This window comes from Malus domestica, chromosome 04 (assembly GCF_042453785.1).
Source record: "Malus domestica chromosome 04, GDT2T_hap1".
Lineage (NCBI taxonomy): Eukaryota > Viridiplantae > Streptophyta > Magnoliopsida > Rosales > Rosaceae > Malus > Malus domestica.
In genome coordinates this window covers 23,707,029-23,726,298 of record NC_091664.1, presented here as the reverse complement: position 1 = coordinate 23,726,298, position 19,270 = coordinate 23,707,029, and the positions used below count along the sequence as shown (strand labels likewise).

Here is a 19,270-nt window from a genome sequence, read left to right as displayed (position 1 = left end):
ACGAGACATTTTGGGAACTCACTGGTTTTGGATTCCATCGGAATTCCGAAGTTAAGCAAGTTCAGGCGAGAGCAATCCTATGATGGGTGATCCACTGGGAAGTTCTTGTCTGAGTTCCCAGAAACAAATTCATGAAGGAATGATAGGCCCAAAGATGACAATATCGTGCTAAGGCGAAGTCGAGATTAGGATGTGACAAACAATGTTCAGATAATGCATTCCTGACAGTGCCTCGACATATATCATCAACATTTCAAAGTGTTGTTTTTGTTTTTTTATCATTGAAAAACACAACATGTGATTTTCAAAAGCTTATATGAAGTCATCAATAAGACAGAACTTAGCTATTTTGTGAATGCCAAGTTAAATTATTCCAGGATTGTGATTGTGTTCAAGAGAGCAATGCTCAAACAAAATCAAAAGTAGATGAAATAACGGAATACAAAGGTACAAGAAGATAAATATGAGTCGGTCATGCTTGAGTCTCCCTTTGTTTGGGTTGCTGTTGCAGTAGCTCTTCTCTAACCCTCTTCATCTCCATTTTCTTTCTGAGTCTTTCTTGCTTTTCGTCTTAATATAACATTAATCATTTGTGCCTTGATGAGCTAATCTAGGCAATTCTAGGTATGATAATATGAATAATTTTGTTTAATCATTAATCAATGAAATAGCTTAATGAGCCATTATGGGCAATTCCTGGTGGCCACCTCTACTCACTTGTTTCTCTTTTTTTTTTTTCCTATGTAGCTGATTGGCATGTCGCAATTTTGAAAATTGTTAATTGTGAATTTTTTTTTGGTAAAATAGTTTCATTATTGAAATTTAGTTTCAAAGTTCATCCTACCTTAATTTTGGATCGTACGTTCATGCTTGGGTATAATAGACTTGTAGTTACTTAGAATGAGATGATCTTACAGTAATAGGGAACTGAATGTAAATATATGCATTTACAAATTGGTTGTACTAAAAAGCATACCAAAATTAATTCTGCATATATTTGAACTGATTCTTCAAAAATGGTCGAGAACGGGTTGAACTCATTATGCAAAAATGACTATCCAATGGTCGATGACGGGTTGAACTGTTTTTGCAAAAACAATGGAGGACGGGTTGAACTGATTCTGCAAAAATGGTCGATGACATATTGAACTGATTATGCAAAAATGGTCGATGTCTGATTGAATTGATTATGCAAAAATGGTCAATAACTGATTGAACTAATTCTGCAAAGATGGTCGATGACGGGTTAAACTGATTCTGCAAAAACAATTGAGGATAGGTTGAATTGATTCTGCAAAAACAGTTGATGACGGGTTGAACTGATTTTGCAAAAATGCTCGAATACAGGTTGAACTGATTCTGCAAAAATGATCGATGACTAATTGAACTGATTCTACAAAAATGGTTGATAAGAGTTGAACTGATTCTGCAAAAATTATCGAATAAGAGTTGAGCTTATGATACATATTAATTGTGTTGGAGTTGTGAGGGTTGTGTTCTATTAACCGCCCTAAAGCCTTAATGGTATAACTGGTATTTTAAACATTGTTTCTATATTTTTGGGCTGGGCTTTAATTGCTTTTTATGTTTTTATCTCTCATTGACATGTTTTAAAATTAATGGAGTTCTTTAAAATATAGTAAAAGTTTTTGTCTCTATATGTTTTTGTCTCTATATGTAAAACTATCTTTTCTATAGTATTAAAGAGGAGATAATAATTATTTTAAAAAAATTACTAAGCTCTTTTTGATAAACTTATATATGAATGTAAGAGTGCCTATGATTGATAATTAAGGAATCAAACCCAACATTTATCCAGATGTGGGGGGCACCACTACACTCATGATGGCTCGATTTCGTAAACATGCCTTCACTGTATAAGCCCATCCAAGCTTCGAACCAATTCCTCCAATAGTAGGCATGGGACCATTATCCCTACATGACTCTATCCATAGCTAAACGCCCAACAAAATAAAACTACACTAAAATATCACAAAGTTTAAAGATTTCAGTAGCGTTGGACACCATAAATTGTGGACTAGGAGGCAGGAGACAAATCAAAACCCTAACTGTAGGCAAATACCCGAGTCATTGTCTTAAACAACGTCGGAGTCTTATACGCATCTAAGTCTTTGTTGCTTTTGTCGCTTTTGTCGATATCTACACCTTTCATCGATCAAATTGTGACTGATCTCAATCACATCTTACACCTCTCTCTAGTCTCTACTCCGGAGCCTATAATTTAATTGATTTTCTACTCTAATTTACATGACCTATTCTTTTGCTAACATGGATGCAGCTACACATGTTATTTTTCATCTGTTTGTATCAAGAAGATTAAAAAGTATTTTCATTTTAAAAAATTCTTACGTTTCATTTATAGGGCTTGTGTTAATCTGCCTGTGACTGATCTACCATTCATGTAAGAAATAAAAGGACCAACTCAGATCAAATTAACATTTTTTTTTGTCAATTGAACTTCATTGTTAGACTGCCGCATGACCCATTATGTAGGAAGGAACTTATATAAAATGGGTTTACGATGCATTGTAAGTTCCTATTCTAATAAAATAATGGTATGTGTAAGTTTTTTAGCAAATGATATTGTATTATTAGATTAAGACGTCATGTAACGGTGAGATAGTTTCATGTAAGTTGTTCTCTATTATTGTAACAATACCCTTTAATGATTATATTTTTCAAATTATGAAAATAATAAGGATCAAATTGCTACATGCCATAATCCGCATGTGTGCAAAATATATAATTAGAGTGGTTATGTTGGTGTGAACACGAAAAATTCCTGAAACGAAAGAGACAAGAACAACGTGCACAAACAAATATTTGTATTTGATGATTTTGGGTTACAATCTCTCTTAAATTTGATCATCTGATTCGATCTCCGTAAGGTGTGTATTTGTGGATGTGTGATTGATCCAAAGGGCCGTTGGGCTTGATCTAAGGATGAACGTTCTTCAAGGGCCATGGACTTGATCTTTGAAGGTGGATTTGAGCGGATCTTCAAAGGGGCTTTTGGGCTTGATCTTTGAAGAATAGTGATGAATGGATCTCCAAGTGCTTTTGGGCTTGATCTTGAAGAACAGTGATGAACGGATCTTCAAGGGCTTTTGGGCTTTTGGGCTTGATCTTGAAGAACAGTGATGAACGGATCTTCAAGGGCTTTTGGGCTTGATCTTGGAGAACGGTTGGATGTGTGGATTTGTCGACGTTGTTGATCCAAAGGGCCGTTGGGGCTTGATCTTGGATGAACAGATGATGAACGATGGTGCTTTCTTCAAGGGCCGTCGGGGCTTGATCTTGAATTGGTAGAAGTTCTTCAAGGGCCTTTGGGGCTTGATCTTGAATTGGTGGATGATTGTTGATCCAAGGGTCGTCGGGGCTTGATCTTGGAAGAACGATGAACGAGGAACGAAGAACACTTTCTTCAAGGGCCGTCGGGGCTTGATCTTGGAAGAACGATGAACGAAGAACGAAGAAGACTTTCTTGATTCTTCGGGAACCTGGATGCTTGAGAGCTTCGGAGTTTCAGAGCTTCAGAGCTTCAAGGTGTAATATGAATTCGTTTCCTTCAATGAATGAAATTGGCTTCTATTTATAGAAATTTTCAAGGCCTAATTTTGAATATAATATCCCAGATGAAATAAGTCGTTTCTGCCAGGTGTTGACACGTGTCCTATTTGATGACTTTTCCAACTCATTTCAATTTTCGTTGAGTCACACGCTACGTGTAAAATTTATGTAATACATGAGCGTTGACACTTTGATTTACCGGTCAACATTTATTTACGAAATTTCGATGTCTATAGTTGGCACCCAAGTTTCGTATTAAGACATCCTTGTTTTTGTGGACACCCGATTTACCTTCACACATGTCTTTGGACACCCAAAATAATGTACTAAACTTCCAAGAATATCCTTCTTTTACTTTTCGGGAATTTATTTTTCTTTGAACACCCATTTTTCTTGTATTAATATAAAGCGCTGGTTATGGATTGCTTGGAGACAAGGTTATGTTATATCAAATTGAAATTTTACTACTGCGCTTAGCATTTAGATTTCACTCCGTCTCTTAATTATCTAATATATGAAAACCAATCAATTAAATGAGAAAGAAAAATGGCAAGACGTCATTTACATGATGGCATGAGTCAAAATTCGTCGGTAGCTAACCTGACATCAAATTTAACAAAATCTATCATTTGACAAAAAAAGCAATAAGAAACAAAAAGTTGGACAATGATGAAGATCTAGAGGATGAATTGGCAATTGGTTTTGGCGGTGAGGTTCATAATGGAGGCGGTGATGGAGTTTTCTGTGCCGGAGGGTGGTGGTGGTGGTGGCTAATGGTTATGTTGCCTAGTTGTTGTTGTTGTTGTTGACTAGATAGAGCGCCGCTGTTGGAGATGGCTTGGTTGCCCCAAGACGAAGGATGATATTGAAAAGAAAAAATAATTGTTTTCTTAAGACTCACTCTATAAACCCATCAGAGCTTCGAACCGATTGAGACCGATAAGCTCTTACATAAGGAGTCAGCAAAGTTGGTGAGTGGGAATTCGTACCACGGTGTCTCAAACTTCAGAGGGAAAAATGGTCAACAACTTCGGCATCTTTTCTCCTTCTCCTCGTGGAAAAAAGAAAAGAATATCCCCGAAATGGCAAAACAAATAGAGATGAAGGACCCAAATGCCACCCACGCGTTTCTTCCATTTTTCAACTCCATGTTTTAATTATTCTTCATGCTTGCTGGCTAGTTGATACTAAAGGCAATCTCCTACATGCAATTGGACTTCAAGATAGCATAATTTCGTAAATTGTCTATATCGTCTTCTTTTTTTTTTTTTTTAACTCATTATGTTTGGTATGTAACCATCACATTTCTTCTTAATTTAGATGAATTGGTGTAAATATTGTCTAACATTTATTAAAAAAAGAAAAGAGAAGAAAAAGGATAACAATACTTCAAATCAATTTTGTGATGCTATGTGAAAAATTATGTCAGTGCGTGATATGCTTGAGATGCCTTAGCATCATGATTACCCATAAATTTCTCCTGTTATAAGGCACATAATAAACCAGTTAAATGTTACTTAATAATAGGGTTTAGCGGTCTTCCTCTTTACTTATAAGTGAAAGGTCTTCGGTTCGATTTTTGCCAAAAGCAAACTTGAATCACATTATTAAGGCATGTTCATTGTAAGACTTGGCCCATTCTCATACTCCCTTAATGTAGATACTATTGTTTGTTTGAAAAAATTAAAAAACCAATCAAATAGGTTATAATATTTAATAGTGTGACACACGTTAATAAATAAGAAAATGCAGTGTGGCAGAGCGGTCCAAATTTCAAATGCGATGGGACAGCCAATTGTGACCGGGATAATGGTTCCGGAGATGGTGCTTGTGTGAGGTAGGAGATGAAAGTTGATCTTCCTAAGTGGCGTATTCCGGGTTGTCAATTTCAATAGAAGTTGTGTCGGTGTCCGTGGGGTTGGGATCGGTTATGATTGTGCGTGGTGGGGGAGACGAGCCATCAATATGAGACCAAAATTCATGTCCATGAAGAAAATAGGTAATTTGACGAAGCCATATGAGATAGACAGAAGAAGAACATGATCACAGGTAAGAAACTTGAAACCCTAGGATTTAAGAAGGCCGGTACGCTGTAGAATTGGCTTTCCAAGATTTCATTTGTGTGTAAAGAGTACAATGTAAAGTACAATGTCTCTTCGGGTTGGTTTGGAATTGTTATGCTTTAAAAAAAATACTGCTTATTAAGAAATCTAGAACATTAAAGTTGTTTGGTAAAACAAAAAAAAAAACATTTTTTTTTAAACTACTGTTAATGAAAGTAGAAAAATATAGAAAAGCAGAAGCATGGTCTACTATGCTTTTTCAAAGCATAGTAATCAATGCTCATTTAATGAACTTTTCAAATAACAAGTATATCTCCACATGTTTTACAAAATTACAATTTTTGCCCTTACATTATTGTCTTTGACAATTATTATATCACATTAAATACTATATCATTTTCAATTATTTAACATATTCAAAACAATTTATATAAAAATTTACCAAACACTTAGACACTGTTTTTTTATATTAAAAGCACTTTAAAAAAAAATGTTTACCAAACACTTAACAATTTTATTTTACAGTTATTTATTTCTACAGTACAACAAAAACAGTTTTTATAAAAAGCACAACGTAAACAATTTTTATTAAAAGCATATAAATACCAAACTAGTCTTTCGTATGATCATAGACTTGAAAATTACAGAAGAATACATACAAAGGAAAACTAATGAAAATGACTTGAAAACTTTGAGTTTTAATGATAAGGACAAAATAAAGGGTAAAGTGAATAGTACCAAGATTGACTTTTTAGTGTAAAAATATGGTTTTTCGTTAAAATGAATAGTACCGGATGCTTTTCGTTAAAGTTCCCTACCTACGATGACTAGGTACAGTGACTAAAAAATTATGAATTATAAATATTATTTAACATGACTGACAACAACAACACGGTGACGGACCATTTTGTGTTTAACTATACATTCTTTACGCGACCAAAGTGCGCGTCCGGCCACCAATTTTCCCATATTTTTATAAATTTCTAGTTCCTAATGTGAAGTTGTGAACTCAACGACCAAAGTCTTCAATCCTTCCTTGATAAACGACTAACACCACCACCATATTCAAATCACCCAAAAAAACCCCTCTCTCACTCCAAAAACACAGCATCAAATCTCTCTCAGTCTCTCTCTTTCTCAAAAAAGTTAGTCATGAGTGGTAACTCAGTTCATCAGACCTCTGGCTGTTTCAACGGCATCCTGCGCCGGCTTTTGTGCAATGGAAGCGTTCCAACACACCCATCAGATCAAATTCCAGAATCCAACACTACCCAACTCGCAAAATCTCCCATAAAACAAAACCCTGATCCCAAAATTCAAACTTCAGCTTCTGTCACGCCTGGAATCGTGGCAAGGCTGATGGGTTTGGACTCGTTGCCGGAAACAAATTGGGTTTCAAGAGCCCCGGAGTTGGTCAGTCGAAGTAGGTCGTTGAGTTTTGCAGATTACTTGATGGGTTTTGACTCCAATGATCTGCATCGTAGAGTTCGAACCTCGGTTTCTTTTCGTGAAGTTCCGGAGGTTATGCATCGGCAGAAGAATAGCCATGATTTTATGGTTGTGTGTTTGGACAATGTGGGTGAGAAATCGAAGGGAGTTGGGTCGATGGTGAAGAAATCTGAGGTGGGGTTTGGGGAACTGAGGCAGGGGAAGAAGGAACAGAGTAAGAAGAACAAGGTGAAGAATGATGAGATTATGAAGGAGAAGAAGAAGGAAAAAACTGTAATGATAAAGCAAAACAAGAAGATTTCTTGTTTAAAAGATGAGCCCAGAAGGGAATTTGGTGCAAAATCTTCAAAGAGTTACAAAAATGTTTGTGCAAATTCGAAGGGGGAGAGTGGAAATCTTGCATTGAAAAAAGCAACCCAGAAGAAGAAAGTTGTGGTGGAACCAAAAATCAAGAAGAGAAACCATAAAAATGAAGCTGAAAAGGGAAAAGAGGCCTCTGAATTTCATGGCTCCTCAGAGAGCGATGCAAGCCCTGTTTCAGTTCTTGACATTGATGACATGTTGATCGAGCATGAAGCTTGGTTATCAGGTTTGTTCTGTTTCGAACAAATTTTTATTTCTGATTACAAATATTCTAATCACTCTAATCTAAATTGCGAAAAATGAGTTCGATACTGGTTGTTGATCAACTTTACTAAGCGCATGTCTGCTTTTGTTTCCTCAGTTTTGATTGCAAAATGCTAAGTAATTTCATGTAGCACATTGTCTAACCAATTCATTTTTGTGGGTTAATTTTTCTTATAGGATATTCAATTCCCATGGATTTGAACTCCACTGTGAAACCGTTACCAAAAGCTCCTTTTAGTGACAGCTCAGAAGTGAAGGCAGCAAAAAGGAAAGATTTTGAGCCGATTAACGAAGAGGAAACCAGAGACTACGCAAAGCTGCTGGCTTCCAAAATCCAAAATTGGACGGAGGTGGATTTGAAAGAATCAAACTGGGTGGCCAAGAATGTGGTCGGGTTCGAAGGTTTCGAAGAAATCTGCGAGGAATTTGAAGGGCGGATCCTTGACACGCTATTGCACCAAGCCATTGATGAATTTATTGAGATTTCTTATGAAAATGTGTGGGGAAATCTGTGGACTTGCAATGCTGCTAGTTAAAGGACTAGGAAACTTCTGAAATGTTGTAAATATTCTTCAAGTTTCTCCGTCTAGAACTTTGAAACCCTAGACTTTTGGTTGAAGCTTCAACTCTTCTATTTTGGTGTGAAAAGAGTTTGAGACTTTTAGCGACAACTGAGGCATTGCCTGCAAGTATATCAGCAACGAAAATATAATTTAATTTCAATAATTTTATATGCTTGTCTTGTGAAAATGTTGATCATCCAATTTAGTCGAAGTCAATTAAAGTATACCTATGAACAAACCGTAATAAGATTGTAGGTAGATCTTAAAAGAGTAAATTGTCATGACGAAACTACTAACTGATCCAAATCAAAGAGTAAATTATCATGACGAAACTACTAACTGGTCCAAAAAAATAGTGTTGAAGGTAAAGAGTGTTAATACTACAATATTATGTCGCATCTACACTAGTAAATCACAGCAAACTATTATAATCACCCAAATAAAAACAAAGCTTTATGCATAAGAATCCACTGGTGAAAAGAAGAATGTTTCATTATTTTTTGTGAAAATTTTGATGACTTTTGTAGTCGTATTTCATAGGTCCAAGAAGTCAACAATCCTAGAGAAACCTTGGCCATCTTGCATGTGAGTAATCTGTACACTTTATTGCAAATTCCATCATGAGATTATGAAAGCTAACGTCCGATCGATATAAGTCGTCACTCATAATTATAATGAGAATCGAATTATGATAGCATCGGTTTTATGGTATGTGAGACTGTGAGTTATAACTGTAAACGACCAATGGTAGCCATTATTTATTAGAGATATGTGGTAATTCTCTTTATTTCTCACATAACGTGAAAGGATTATCGGAAGCTGAAGCCCTACCCGTAAGCCACCTTAGCACTTTGGCAATTCTAATAACAAGAAAAACATCCATATGGTAGCTTGATTAGCCACTCTCACAAACGTGTAGGACTGTGAGTACTGGAGGTTGTACTTACATAAGAAGAGATACTCTCTTCTCATCAAGTGGCAAATGGTCATTGGACAAATGATTTATTTTTTAAACACATGTCAAACATTTATGTGGCAAGTGACGCCACTAAAACTATGTTCTAGTTGCGATAAAGAATCTCTCCTACTCAAATATTTCCCCTCAAAAACACATGCAGCATTCATCTAGACACGACGAACGTGTCTCCACATGTGTTCGGCAAATTGACATCAAATCATGCATGCCTAAGTGCTCGATTGTAAATGAGAAATGAGAACTGTATAAACTATGAAGAGAATCATATGGATCATAAATGTTAACTCGTGTGACATCGTTCATCTTATAGAACATAGTGCTTCCACTTTCCAAGAAACCCAAGAACACAGCCACGAACATGAAAGAGAAATGGAAAAGAAAATAAACAACCAAGAAAAAGAACATTCATTGAAATGGAAAGCCCCTTAGGCTCCTAATATTCACCAACCTTCTTAGAAAGTAAATGGCATTGGTACTTGAAACATTTGATCATTTGGGATCGAGTGCGATCAGTAAATGAACATTGTAAAAAATGTACAGTTACTGCTACAAGTAAATTGAGGAGAAAGGCCCTATCCACTACTGCAAACCACTACCTGCCTTCTTTTTTTTCTTTCTATAGTTTAGTTTGAATAGTATTGTTGAACAATAAGGGGGCGTTTGTTTGCCCTCACTAAGTGGGACTGGACTAGCTGTTAGTCCAATACTGTATTTGTTTCATGCTGGGACTAACATTAATGAGACTAAAGGGGACTAGCATGGACAAAACCCTTCACTAAGAGGTCTTAGCGAGACCCCCCAATAACCATGGGACTAGCTAAGACTATCCTCTCTCGTCCTCGTCATGCTCAACAACCACTCTCAATAGACTCCTCGTCATCTCCGATCACCTAGATCATAATAAAATATTAATAATTTATATATTAAATAATATAATATTAGAATTTGTTATTATCCAGCTTCTTAGTCCAACACTGTAACAAACGCTTCACTAAGTTAGTCCAGCTTAGTCTAGTCTAAGCCAGTCCAGCTTAGTCCTTGAAGTTAGTCCAGTCCGAGATAGTCCGGCGCAACAAACGTCCCCTAAGGGCATATCTAACACATGGCTTTTAGCCCAGACAAGAAGATCTAGTCCCAAGTTGCAAAGAAAGCTTTCTAACAGAGCTAATCAGCCTAGGTTAGTTGGAGCCCAATTAAGGCTCCTTCAGGTTGTGCCCAAGACTTCATGTTTAGGACAATACATGTAGCCAATAAAAACGAGTCACCTGACACTTTTTATCCTCTAGCCTCAATTGCCATTAGAACAACACAAGGCTAAATTTCATGAATGATGTTAGTTTGAGGGGCGAGATTTTATCTTTAGCCCATGAGTCCATGACCCCTGCCCTTACCATTATACATGCACACAAAGTTTGAAATCATAACGCTTAGAAACTGAATGAATAATCTAAAGATCGATGAAAAATGTTAATCGAATGCAGGTGTTTCAAAAGAAATTGAAACAAGAGACACAATAAAGGAGGACACAGCAGTGCAATGTGAAAGCCCTGTTGATTGTATAAGCTTGTGTTATGGGTGCCTAGCCAACAAGTGCAAAACTGGTCGATGTGTTTGTGGCTGTGCAAACAACAACGCCATTGCAGAAGCAATCACTGGTATGAAACAGTAAAAGATTAATTTTTTTATAAATTCTTAATAGTAACTAATTAAGAGTACTTAACTATACTATCCTGCTTAATTATTTGATGATATTAATCTTTTTTCTTAATTTTTATCAGGCTCTCATCCAGGAGTTGAACGTCGACGTCAACATGGACCTGATGACCCTCACCACTTCGGTTATTGGGACTGGCAGTGCAAGTACATGGCAACATACCCATCTGGATGCAACGCTAACAAATGTGACAATGGATATTGCTCATGTACTTGTTAGTAAAGAAATTTACACCATTTCTGGAGTAAAAAGTTACCACATAAATAAAAATAGAACGATGTATGAACCGTGACAGAATTTGGAAACATCAAAATGTCTGCTCCCTTGAACTGTGGCTAATAATCTTCTCGTAGTTCTTCGTAGAAACCCAGCTATATCTTCCATTCTCCAATACTTGATGACTGATCCGCACCTTTCTTTGTGGATCTTGATTTACCACTTGGGAGTTTGAAAGTAAAAATTACTTGAGGTAATATCGCAGAGGTTTTTAATCTTACAGAAATCTAAAAGAGCATATACACTTTAGCTAAAAGCTTCAAAAGAGAATTTCAAAGAAACATAAATTTGAATCATTGTCGACTCCAACCTTAGTTCTTTTTTTCGAAATGGAAGAAGTTCTTGTTTTCTACACATAACTCAAATAAGAAAGGACAACAAAAAAGCTGTATGATTCAACCACAGTGATATCGTGAATGGGAGTAGACATAAAAGAGTTCCTGAATAGATTCAAACCTTCCTTAATTTTGGCATGTGTAGAAAAAGGTTTTCTGGAGGTCGGTTGGAATTAAGGGTGCATGCATCCTGACGCTATGCTTGAAGGTCTCTTATATGACATACAGAGTTTACAAAAGCATTTGAGGTCATTAGAAGTTCTTTTTGCTCCTCGTTTGTAATAAGGCACCACATTTAGTGGCTTCTTTTGTTTCAAGTGATTTCATAGCTGGGATCCGTTTGGCCTTTGATGTAAACATTTCCGCTGAATTAAATGAATTTCTATCATTTGAATAAGAAAAGATACAAACCTTCCTTAATTTTACAGATCCGTTCAGATATAAGAAATTTATCTAGATTCAAACCAAATCCAATCCAATCCAACCCCAATATATAGTTAAGGTAAAAATTAACTAGTTGGAAAGATGTATTTTTCTTTTTAAGATTGATCAATTGAAATGTCTTGAAAATTATTGAGACGTGCACCATAAGCAGGTTTACTTTCCTTTTAACAATTGCCACAAATTGTATTAGTATCCTCATCATGTGAAATTAGCTTAAGCATGATTTTGTTTGCCGAACTATATCGTCAGTTTTTCAATCAACTCGAACTTTGCCAATTTGTTTTTGAAGATTAAATATATCTAGCACATGCCGTAAGAATTACAAATACTAATGGGCTTGTAATTTAAATTGTTAAGATCATTTATCCATGCATATTAGGTTATTTACCTAAAAATCCCCCTCCACGTCAGCTCTCTAATATAATATTTAATTTAACAAATTTATCGTTTCATATAAAAAATAGCATTGGTGTAAAAAAAAAAAAAAAAAAAAAAAAATTGTTCGTCATAAATCGTGCCAATTAGATTGTACTTTTGTAGTTCTAATTTCTAAACAAATTAGTTGGGCCTAACGGGATTCAAACTTTCCGTAAATGTTTTATATTTTCAAGTTTTCAAGGATATAGTCGCAGCCCAACCCAAGTTTGCAAACTAGCAATCTAATTCTTTTTATTTTTCTTATGGTAGTTTGTGCTAAGCTTTGGAATTTTCTATTTAAAAAAATATATATAAAGAAATCTTTTTCTAGCCAGATATTCCTATCATGTGATCTCAAAAGGTAATTCGTGTTATACATTGTTCTTTTCTTTTATCTAATGCAGTTTGTCATTTTTTTTGTGTTCACGTGAAACAAATGAATGCTTAATTCATAGCTAAAAAATTACTAACTCGCATCATAGGTTTTATCGTCTAGTAGTATCTCTCAACTTTTTTATGAGTACATGAAGTTAATAATATATTTATTCTTCACAATTAGTTTTTTTTCATTTTATCATATTTATCAACTTAGAAATCGAGGGTAAACCGAGGTGCGTTTTAACATTTAAGAGGGAGGAGGAAGGGGAGAAGAATAGGGAGGGAAGTGAAATGTAGTGTAATTGAGATTGAAAGAGACTTGGAAAAACTAATGAAAACTTACTTCTCTATAAGAATTAGTGGCATGGGAGTAAATGGACTGAGGAGAGGGTAAAAGGAAGAAGACTAGTATAAAAAATTCAACTTGTTTTGGAGATACTTAATTCCATATAGTTTTCTTATATTGTACATTATTCTTCAAAGATTTTGACTTAATTCAATGCACGATAAAGAAGTGATGCGACATTTCCCTCTCATGAGGACATCAAAACATGTCTGCCATTCACAAATGCAATAGAAAACCCCTCAAAGGGGGTCAAACTTTCCAATGAAAATATTGCTGTAACTGTTGCAAATGACATGGTTAGTGAGAACCTCTGGAGCATGCGGGAGACATATTGAAGGGATATTGTGTACCCGGGATGGCCAAGTATTTTTTTTGTGTGTTGCCATGGATTTTTTCACTCTCCTACTAAATTTATCGAGCATGCCGGTAGAAATGAAGTGAAGAACCCTTGAGGCACATCATTGTCTGCTCTTCTTCCGATTAGGTCAACGGCAGTGGCTATGTCGACTTGGAATGTTAACCTTATATATAAACACCTTGATTTGAGCAATTAGCTCTCATTTATAATGATAGGTTATTATATATACAAGTGTGGTGGTTGGGAGATAAAAAGATGAGTTTGCCGAACACCACGAGAATATGTGAAAAAACCTTCAATTGAACCATTGGTAAGGATAAAGAGATGAGCTGAAGCTACAACAGAATGAATCCAATCCACAAAATCTATTGAAAAATCAAAAGCGCTCAAAATCCGTAGAATGTATCTCTACACCCACTTACTATCCACACCCACATTCTACTTGGTAAATCATCTTTGAAAATCAACAAAAGACAAAAAACAAAAACGTTGAAAAATACATAACTTCGGACCAAACAAAACCTTTTGAATTTACTCAACGAAGACGATGGAAGGCTCTGGCTGGGAGGGGTTGGAGGAGAGTGTTGGGAATGAATCTCACAATGATAGGAGAAGAGATCTTGCAACGGCATATTAAGTTGGGCTACTCTCCATATCGCTAAATGGTTTTATGATAGACCTCAACTTCTTCATGGCAACAGAGTAGGTTGTCCCACATGTGAAAACCAACGGCCACACGTACTTAATGTCATTCTGTTTGTGTTGTCTATGTGTTAGTTTTAAAAATTCGACATATGTGGGCATATTGAGAATGAATCTCACATTTATGGTGGAATGACACACCCCGACCTGAAATGTCCACTAGAATTTCAAATCGAGCTATGCTAGCCTACACCTGGAAGGTGACGAAGCCATAAAATGTAGTGATGTGGAAAATGTGAATAAATTTAAATCTAAAAGTGCCTAAATACAAGAGTGTGCGGTAAGCGGGAATGAACCCATATTGTAACATCCCACATCGACCAACGGAGAGGGGGTGATGTGCCTTATATGTACATGCCCACCTCTATATAGCACGAGGCTTTTTGGGAACTCACTGGCTTTGGGTTCCATCGGAACTTCGAAGTTAAGCGAGTTCGAGCGAGAGCATTCCCAGGATGAGTGACCCACTGGGAAGTTCTTGTGTGAGTTCCCAGAAACAACCGTGAGGGCGTGGTCAGGGCCCAAAGCAGACAATATTGCGTTACGGCGGAGTCGAGACTGGGATGTGACAGAATGGTATCAAAGCCACTCTGGTGTGTGGTGTGAGTGTGCCGACGAGAACGTCGGGCCCTTAAGGGGGGTAGATTGTAACATCCTATATCGACCAACAGAGAGGGGGTGATGTGCCTTATATGTACATGCCCACCTCCATATAGCACGAGGCCTTTTGAGAACCCACTGGCTTCGGGTTCCATCGAAACTCCGAAGTTAAGCGAGTTTGGACGAGAGCATTCCCATGATGGGTGATCCACTGGGAAATTCTCATGTGAATTCCTAGAAACAAAACCGTGAGGGCGTGGTCGGGACCCAAAGCGAACAATATCGTGCTACGGCGGATTCAAGACTGGGATGTGACACGGAACCTGATAGTTGTATATATAATATAATAAAAAAGATAATACACGTAAAAAATTTAAGTTTGGTGTAGAAATACAAAATATGTATTTGAATAAAATTTCCCTTTAATTAGTAATAAACACATATAATATCCAAGAAATTGATGAATTTTTCCTATGCCTGACAGAAGTAGGGGCACGTCAAGAAAAGTCCATTCCCATTTTCCATTTAACGTACACTATCCAGATTCGTAGAAAGTCCAATGGATGATAAGATACCAATTTTTTCTTTTATTTTTAATATTAGTATATAGAACAAGAGGACAGTAACCATGTGATTAATTACCTCAACATAGAAGCTGGTCAAATTTAGAACTTGCCTGCATAGTTGCAGACATTATAGTAGGAAAATTCTTACGTACTCCCTCCCAAATTCACAAACTTAGAAGTTCATCGCAGCGAAGTGGATCGTTATTCCAAATTATTATTGACAAGTTCTGCAGATTAAATGTTCCAAAACGATAAAAGTTTGAACTTAGATCATATCCAGGAATGTAATGAGAACTTCTGTATCATCTCTTTTAGCATCTTTTGTTACTGTTCATGCTTCAACTGTCTGTAAATACACAGGGTAGTTGTCCGAAAAATGTGTAGATTTAGATTTAACATCTTGAAATTAAACCCATTTAACAGTTCCAATGTCGGAGCATATTAAAAACTCCTTTCATCGCCATCCTTCTATCTGGAAGTACGACGAAGAAGCTAAAACCAACTTTACTTGCCGAATTTAACTTCTCCCGTCGAAGATAACTCTTGTGAGAACTTTTTTCTTTTCTTTTTCGACAAGCAATGTTGTTAATCGATGAGCACTGTCCTAGCAAAAATGGAAGACAAAATAAAAGGCAATAGTAGGCTCCAATTGACTGGTGAAAGAGGTCATTAGAAGTTCTTTTTGCTCCTCGTTTGTAATAAGGCACCACATTTAGTGGCTTCTTTTGTTTCAAGGGATTTCATGGTTAGGATCCGTTTGAGCCATAGTGGTAGGTTAATACTTTGGCCTTTGATGTAAACGTTTCTACTGAATTTAATGAATTTCTATCATTTGAAAAGGAAATGATACAAACCTTCCTTAATTTTACAGATTCGTTCAAATATAAGAACTTTATCTAGATTCAAACCAAATCCAATCCAATCCAACCCCATTATATAGTTAAGGTAAAACTTAACTAGTTGGAAAGATCCATTTTTATTTTTAATTAAGATTGATCAATTGAAATGTCTTGAAAGTTATTGAGACGTGCACCATAAGCAGGTTTACTTTCCCTTTAACAATTGCCACAAATTTTATAAGTATCCCCACGTGATATTAAGCTTAAGCATGATTTTGTTTGTCTATGTCGTCAGTTTTTCAATCAACTCGAACCTTGCCATCGTTATGTGGCCAAGTTTGTTATTGTTAACTAGAAAAATTAATTGTAGAGTTTTCTGTTAAACAAAAGTATTTGTTTTTGAAGATTAAATATAAGGAAAACTAATGAAAAAGGTTTGAAAATTTTGAATTTTAACAATAAGGACAAAATAAAGAGTAAAGTAAATAGTACAAGGTTTGACTTTTTAGTGTAAAAATGTGGTTTTTTGTTAAAGTAAACAGTAGCGTGGACTTTTCGTTAAAAATCCCTTAAATATATCTAGCATATGCCGTAAGAATTACAAGTCAGTAGCGTACTAACAGGCTTGTAATTTAAATTGTCAAGATCATTAATCCATGCATATAAGTTTATGTACCTAAAAATCCCCCTCCACGTCAGCTCTCTAATATAATATTTAATCTAACAAATCTATCGTTTCACATAATAAAATAGCATTGGTGTAAAAAAAATAAAAAAAATAAAAAAATAAAAAAATAAAAAAGAATAAGAAAAAAGAAGAAGAAGAAGAAGAAGAAGAAGTGGACGTCATGAATCGTGCCAATTAGATTGCACTTTTGTAGTTCTAATTTCTAAACAAATTAGTTGGGCCTAATGGGATTTTGATTTAATTCTATGCAGGAGAAAGAAGTGATGCGACATTTCCCTCTCATGAGGACATCAAAACATGTCTGCCATTCACAAATGCAATAGAAAACCCCTCAAAGAGGGTCAAACTTTCCAATGAAAATATTGCTGTAACTGTTGCAAATGACATGGTTAGTAAGAACCTCTGGAGCATGCGGGAGACATATTGAAGGGATATTGTATACCCGGGATGGCCAAGTAAGCATTTTTTGTGTGTTGCCATGGCTTTTTTCACTCTTCTACTAAATTTGTCGAGCATGCCGGTAGAAATGAAGTGGCGAATCCATTGAGGCACATCATTGTCTGCTCTTCTTCCGATTAGGTCAACGGCAGTGGCATTGCGTTTTGGAATGTTAACCTAATATATAAAGACCTTGATTTGAGCAATTAGCTCTCATTTATAATGATAGGTTATTACATATATAACTATGGTGGTTCAGAGATAAAAAGATGCGCTTGCCGAACACCACGAGAATATGTGAAAAATGCTAAGCATTATGCAGGAAGAAGAGAACAGAGAGATTATAGAAGAAGAAGGAGGAAACAGAGGAAACTTAGAGAGAGAAAGAGAATGATTTTTCACTTGTATTTTCTTGATTGATTCAATGGTTCCAATGATACAGTTATATAGAAGAGTACTAAGCTAACTGCCTTACCTGAATCTCACACTTAGCAACAATCCTAACTGCCTTATCTTATTTGGCTATATACTCTAACATCCCCCCGTAAGCTCATAATGGTTCAAGCATGAGATTGTTGCAATTGGATAGTACAATATCGCTTCACTGCTGATAGTTGTGGCTGATCCCATTGGCTCACAAGCGGCCAAATGTCTGACTAGTGCCTTATCGTTCATCATCTTCTTAATGGCAAAAGCAAGACTCAATGTCACAGCCAAAAGCAAACCTTCTGGAACAGCAATAACTACAATTGTAATAGCTATAGCAAAATATTCCAAGATTTCCCATGTGTCATCTCCGGACCATATCAAGTGGGATCCTTCTTGAAGCTTGTGGCTGAACAATCCTTATATTTTACCATTATACCGTGTATACCATAGTAACCAAATCAGCGTAGACTTGGTGCCCCCACCCTTATCAGAAATTCTCATATGATATCCTAACTGAATATCAAATATACTTCCACCATAGCATAACCGAAATACATAAAAATTTCTAAACTCATGTGCAAGTGCAACAGTTTGAGCAGGAACACTAATGTTCGTCTTGTTGTTAGAGTTAAGAACCGGAAATGTCACTTGAATACACGATTGTAAACCCATTAAAATCAATTGAGATTTTGTACCTTCGTTGTCAATACATTTCAAAACTTGGTCTTTGGCATCATCTAAAAACCTTTCATCTTCTAAAACAATGAAGTCCGAGAGAGAACCAGACTTGCAATCATAAACCGTATGAATTTCAACATCAGAATTACTTTGTAAAGGTGTTTCATGTTTCTGCAGGATGACTGGACAACCTAGTTTGAATTGGTGATCCAATGTGCTTTGACATGATTCAGGGGTTGAAACTGAAGACTGAGCACTATGTTTGGGATAACAATCATCATCAAAATGATCCTTCTGTGAACAAATTTGATGTGTCGGAAAATCAGGTGGTGGAGAATTAAAATTTGGAAATGGCAGGGAGCCAAGAATTCCAGGTGAAAGTTCAGGAAAATACTTGTAGGTTGCACCATTATTGTAACGGAACCTCCCTTTACCATGATTCTTGAATTGAAAATTGCTATACACACCATTATAACCACCAACATTATTATCTAAACGTGATTGGCATGAACTAAAATTATGTTAGAGAGAGGAAAGAAAGAACTTTGTGTCTGACAGTCACCAAATTTAGTTACCACAGTAGACAGAAGGGGTGCCACAGAAGCACAATCCACAATGGCTTCCTCAGCGAGCAATTGTTGACGAAAGTTCTCGAGTGAAATAACACCCTCACGCCCTCTGATTACACATTTAAATATGTTGTATGTTGCAGGGAGTCCATTCAACGCAATGAGCACAAAGTCTTCATCAGTAAGTGTGACACCAATAATAGAAAGTCCATCGCTTACTTGTT

General features: G+C 36.2%; 1 protein-coding gene across 1 annotated transcript; it reads left to right on the top strand.

Annotated features, from left to right (window-relative positions):
- The first annotated feature begins 6,542 nt into the window (after positions 1-6,542).
- On the top strand, positions 6,543-8,461 carry LOC103419382 (uncharacterized). Its single transcript, XM_008357494.4, has 2 exons — positions 6,543-7,692; positions 7,908-8,461. The coding sequence occupies exons 1-2, from the start codon at positions 6,807-6,809 to the stop codon at positions 8,264-8,266; spliced, it is 1,245 nt and encodes a 414-aa protein (XP_008355716.1). The 5' UTR covers positions 6,543-6,806; the 3' UTR covers positions 8,267-8,461.
- Positions 8,462-19,270: the final 10,809 nt, after the last annotated feature.

What these genes read in the sequence shown, in the direction of transcription:
- LOC103419382 (XM_008357494.4), top strand. Translation starts at nt 6,807, where the DNA reads ATGAGTGGTAACTCAGTTCATCAGACCTCTGGCTGTTTCAACGGCATC. An exon ending in GCATGAAGCTTGGTTATCAG is followed by an intron (nt 7,693 to 7,907) that starts GTTTGTTCTGTT and finishes TTTTTCTTATAG; the next exon opens with GATATTCAATTCCCATGGAT.